The 3,040-nt window shown below is 43.8% G+C and overlaps 1 protein-coding gene across 1 annotated transcript; it reads right to left on the bottom strand.

The window, feature by feature from the left end:
* Nucleotides 1-1,402: 1,402 nt before the first annotated feature.
* On the bottom strand, nucleotides 1,403-2,658 carry LOC145067695 (uncharacterized). Its single transcript, XM_079014774.1, has 2 exons — nucleotides 2,594-2,658; nucleotides 1,403-2,492 (listed from the first exon to the last, which is right to left on the bottom strand). The coding sequence occupies exons 1-2, from the start codon at nucleotides 2,656-2,658 to the stop codon at nucleotides 1,403-1,405; spliced, it is 1,155 nt and encodes a 384-aa protein (XP_078870900.1).
* Between the last annotated feature and the right edge of the window lie 382 nt (nucleotides 2,659-3,040).

Below are 3,040 nucleotides of genomic sequence, written 5' to 3'. Positions count from 1 at the left end.
GGTCGGGGTGAAATGTTTGGATTTTTGGATGTGGTGTGAAGATTAAATGGGGGGTTTTTGGTTTAGTGATGCCTGCTCGGGAGCGAGTGGTCATGGGGTGTGGTGGTGGGGGAGGGAAGTTTGGTGGGTGAGATGTTGATCTTCTGGAATATGTGATGAGGGATGAAGTATTTGTTAAGGGTGGTGATGGATGTGTGTGAGATGGGGGATCTAAGGGGGGTGTTTTAGATAGGAGAGTGGATGTCACAGTCTCGGGAGTTGGTTTGGATGTGGGGGAATTTTGAGGTGGAGGAGAGGATTTGGGATTTTGAAATTAGAAGGGGAGAGGGGTTGGTGTCTAAGAAGGAATGATTTGGTGGCGAGTTTGATGTAATAGTGGCATAAGGGAATGTTGTTTCGTCAAACGTGACATGACGAGACATGATGATTTTACCAGTGGATAAGTCAAGGCATTGGTAACCACGGTAGTTGGCTGGGTATCCTAGAAAGACACATGCGATGGACCATGGGGAGAGTTTGTGTGGTCGAGTGATAGAAAGGTTGGGGTAGCATGCACACCCAAAGACCCGTAAGTGGTCATATGTAGGGTGTTTGAGGTAGTGTGCGGAAGTTGGAGTGTGGAAGTTAAGAAGTTTGGTGGGTAAGATATTATGGAGGCAAGCTGCTGTATGGAGTGCATCAACTCAAAATGTAGGTGGGAGGGAAGCATGAGTGAGGAGAGGCAACATGAGTTCGTTGATGCGACGAATCATGCGTTCGGCTTTCCCATTTTGTTGGGAGGTGTGTGGAGAAGAGAAGCGGATATGTAAGATGGTGGTTGTGGCGAATTGATGGAAGTGGTGGTTGTCAAATTCTCCTCCTTTGTCACATTGAAAGGTTTTGATGGTTTTCTGGAATTGAGTTTGTATGAATATGTGGAAGTGTTTGAATTTGTCATAAGTTTCAGATATAAATTTTAAGGGAAATACCCATGTATAGTTGGTGTGGTCATCGATAAGGAGAAGATAGTATTTGTAACCACTTTTGCTTGGCAAGGGAGAGGTCCATAAGTCAACATGGACAAGGTCAAAGGGTGTAAGAGTGGTAGATGTAGAGTCTGTGAATGGGAGACGTTTGTGTTTAGTGAGTTGACATGAAGAATATACAAAATAATGATCAATTTTATTGCAGGAGATAAGTTTATTAGAACTAAGAAAGTCCATTACATGATGACCTGGGTGTCCGAGTCTATTATGCCAAAACGATGAATTAGAGGAAACAAAAAAAAGATAAACTTGGAGTGAGAGCAGGAACATTGATTGGATAAAGATCCCCAGTGCTATTGTGCCTCGTCAGGAGTTTCCCACTCTTGTAATTCTTCACAGATAAGCCATAAGGGTCAAATTCAACAGATACAAGATTATCACGGGTAAATTTTTCGTACAGAGACGGGGTTTTTAACAATGTCAGGTGTGTAAAGTATATTTTTAAGATGGATAGGTTTGGAGGGGTAGGGTAAGGTCGAATGACCTGTTCCGAAAACCGGCACCCGATTTCCATTGCCAATGAATACGGACTTAATAGATGTCATAGAAGGGGTATAGATTTTACCTGCATCGGCCTTGAGATGAGTGGTGGCACTTGTATCCATGTACCACTGATTGACGTTAGTCTCCAATGTCATAGCATTGAAAGCTGCACCGAGTTCCGTTGGTTCGAGGGGATTGCCATCAGAGAGATGGGTCTGATGTGCAATATTAGCTTGCTGAGTATTGCTGGACATGTTATTAGGATGGAGATTATGTGGGTTATTCCAAGGTGAAGCCCATCCTAGCATAGTTGGGTAAGGACATGGAGGTGGTGAAGTCCACCATGGAACAGAGGCCCAAAACGGTATTGCTGGAGAATTGGGCCATGGAGATCGAGGTGGGTTATTTGGAGGTCCACGTCTATGAGAAGGTGGAGCAGGTCGATTGTTGAAGTTAGGAGTTCCAGGTCCTCGTGTAGAAAAGCACAGCTGAGATTGTTGGTGATTGGGGGTAGGGCTGTCACGCCGATTTGGAAAATTAGGTGCAGGATTAGGAGCTGGATTTGGAGTTTCATGGGTGGTGACAGCAGCGACATCAGCGGGAGAGAGGGAATCAGGAGTGTGCTGACGTTGGTGTTCAAGCTGGAGCATCGAACATGCTATGTCCCAGGCGAGTAATGTTTGGTTTATATACGCACCAACTGGGCCGTATTTTGTGGGAAGGCCTTGAATAAGTTGAAGAACAAGCCGTTTGTCATTCACAGGACAATCAACATCGTTGAGTTGGTCAGAGAGTTCTTTGAGGCGTTGATAGTAGTCTTCGAGGGAAGGCATGGCTCGAAGTGTCAGGTTGTTAAATTCGTGTTCAAGAGTAGCAGCCCTAGAACCTTTGTTATTAAGGAAAATGTTATGAATTATGGTCCAAGCCTCATGAGCAGTCGAATCTGGTTCAAGAACGCGGGTGAGAAGATCATCAGAAAGCGTCCTGTAAATCCATTATAAAACAATGGCTTCAATTTCTGACCAGGTCGTGTAGGTTTGATCTGTCTTGGCCGGGGGTGCGGTTCCATCATTGTGGGAGAGAACCTTATATCCACGAGCATGGAGTTTGAAGAGCTTAACCCAAGATGAGTATGTAACCTTCTTCCCATCTAGAATTTTGACCTTGTTTTGAATGTTTGTGACAATGTAAAGTGGATGAATGGATTTGGTGGGGTTGAGGTCAGATTTGTCTCCCATGGAGAAAGCTGGAGATTTTTAGGAAAGAAGGGAGGTGAGGGACAGGGACAATACATCCGTGGCTGTTGCAGAGGGTTTGAAAATGGCAATGAGCACTTGGCTCTGATACCATGTAAATCTATGAATCTTGATGATCTTATTGAAATGAGGAGTCCTCTATATATACAAAGGGTACAAGAGAAATTATAGGGATTTACACAGAACTACACTAGGAAACAACTAATCACTATCAATTTACAATAAATACAATAAATGCAAATATATATGGAGATATATTCCTAATAGATAGGACCC

This window comes from Lactuca serriola, chromosome 8 (assembly GCF_051521515.1).
Source record: "Lactuca serriola cultivar US96UC23 chromosome 8, Lser_US96UC23_V15, whole genome shotgun sequence".
Taxonomy (NCBI): domain Eukaryota; kingdom Viridiplantae; phylum Streptophyta; class Magnoliopsida; order Asterales; family Asteraceae; genus Lactuca; species Lactuca serriola.
This window is presented reverse-complemented; position numbering and strand designations above follow the sequence as displayed.

What these genes read in the sequence shown, in the direction of transcription:
- LOC145067695 (XM_079014774.1), bottom strand. Translation starts at nt 2,658, where the DNA reads ATGGGAAGAAGGTTACATACTCATCTTGGGTTAAGCTCTTCAAACTCC. An exon ending in TCCATGCTCGTGGATATAAG is followed by an intron (nt 2,493 to 2,593) that starts GTTCTCTCCCAC and finishes ATGGATTTACAG; the next exon opens with GACGCTTTCTGATGATCTTC.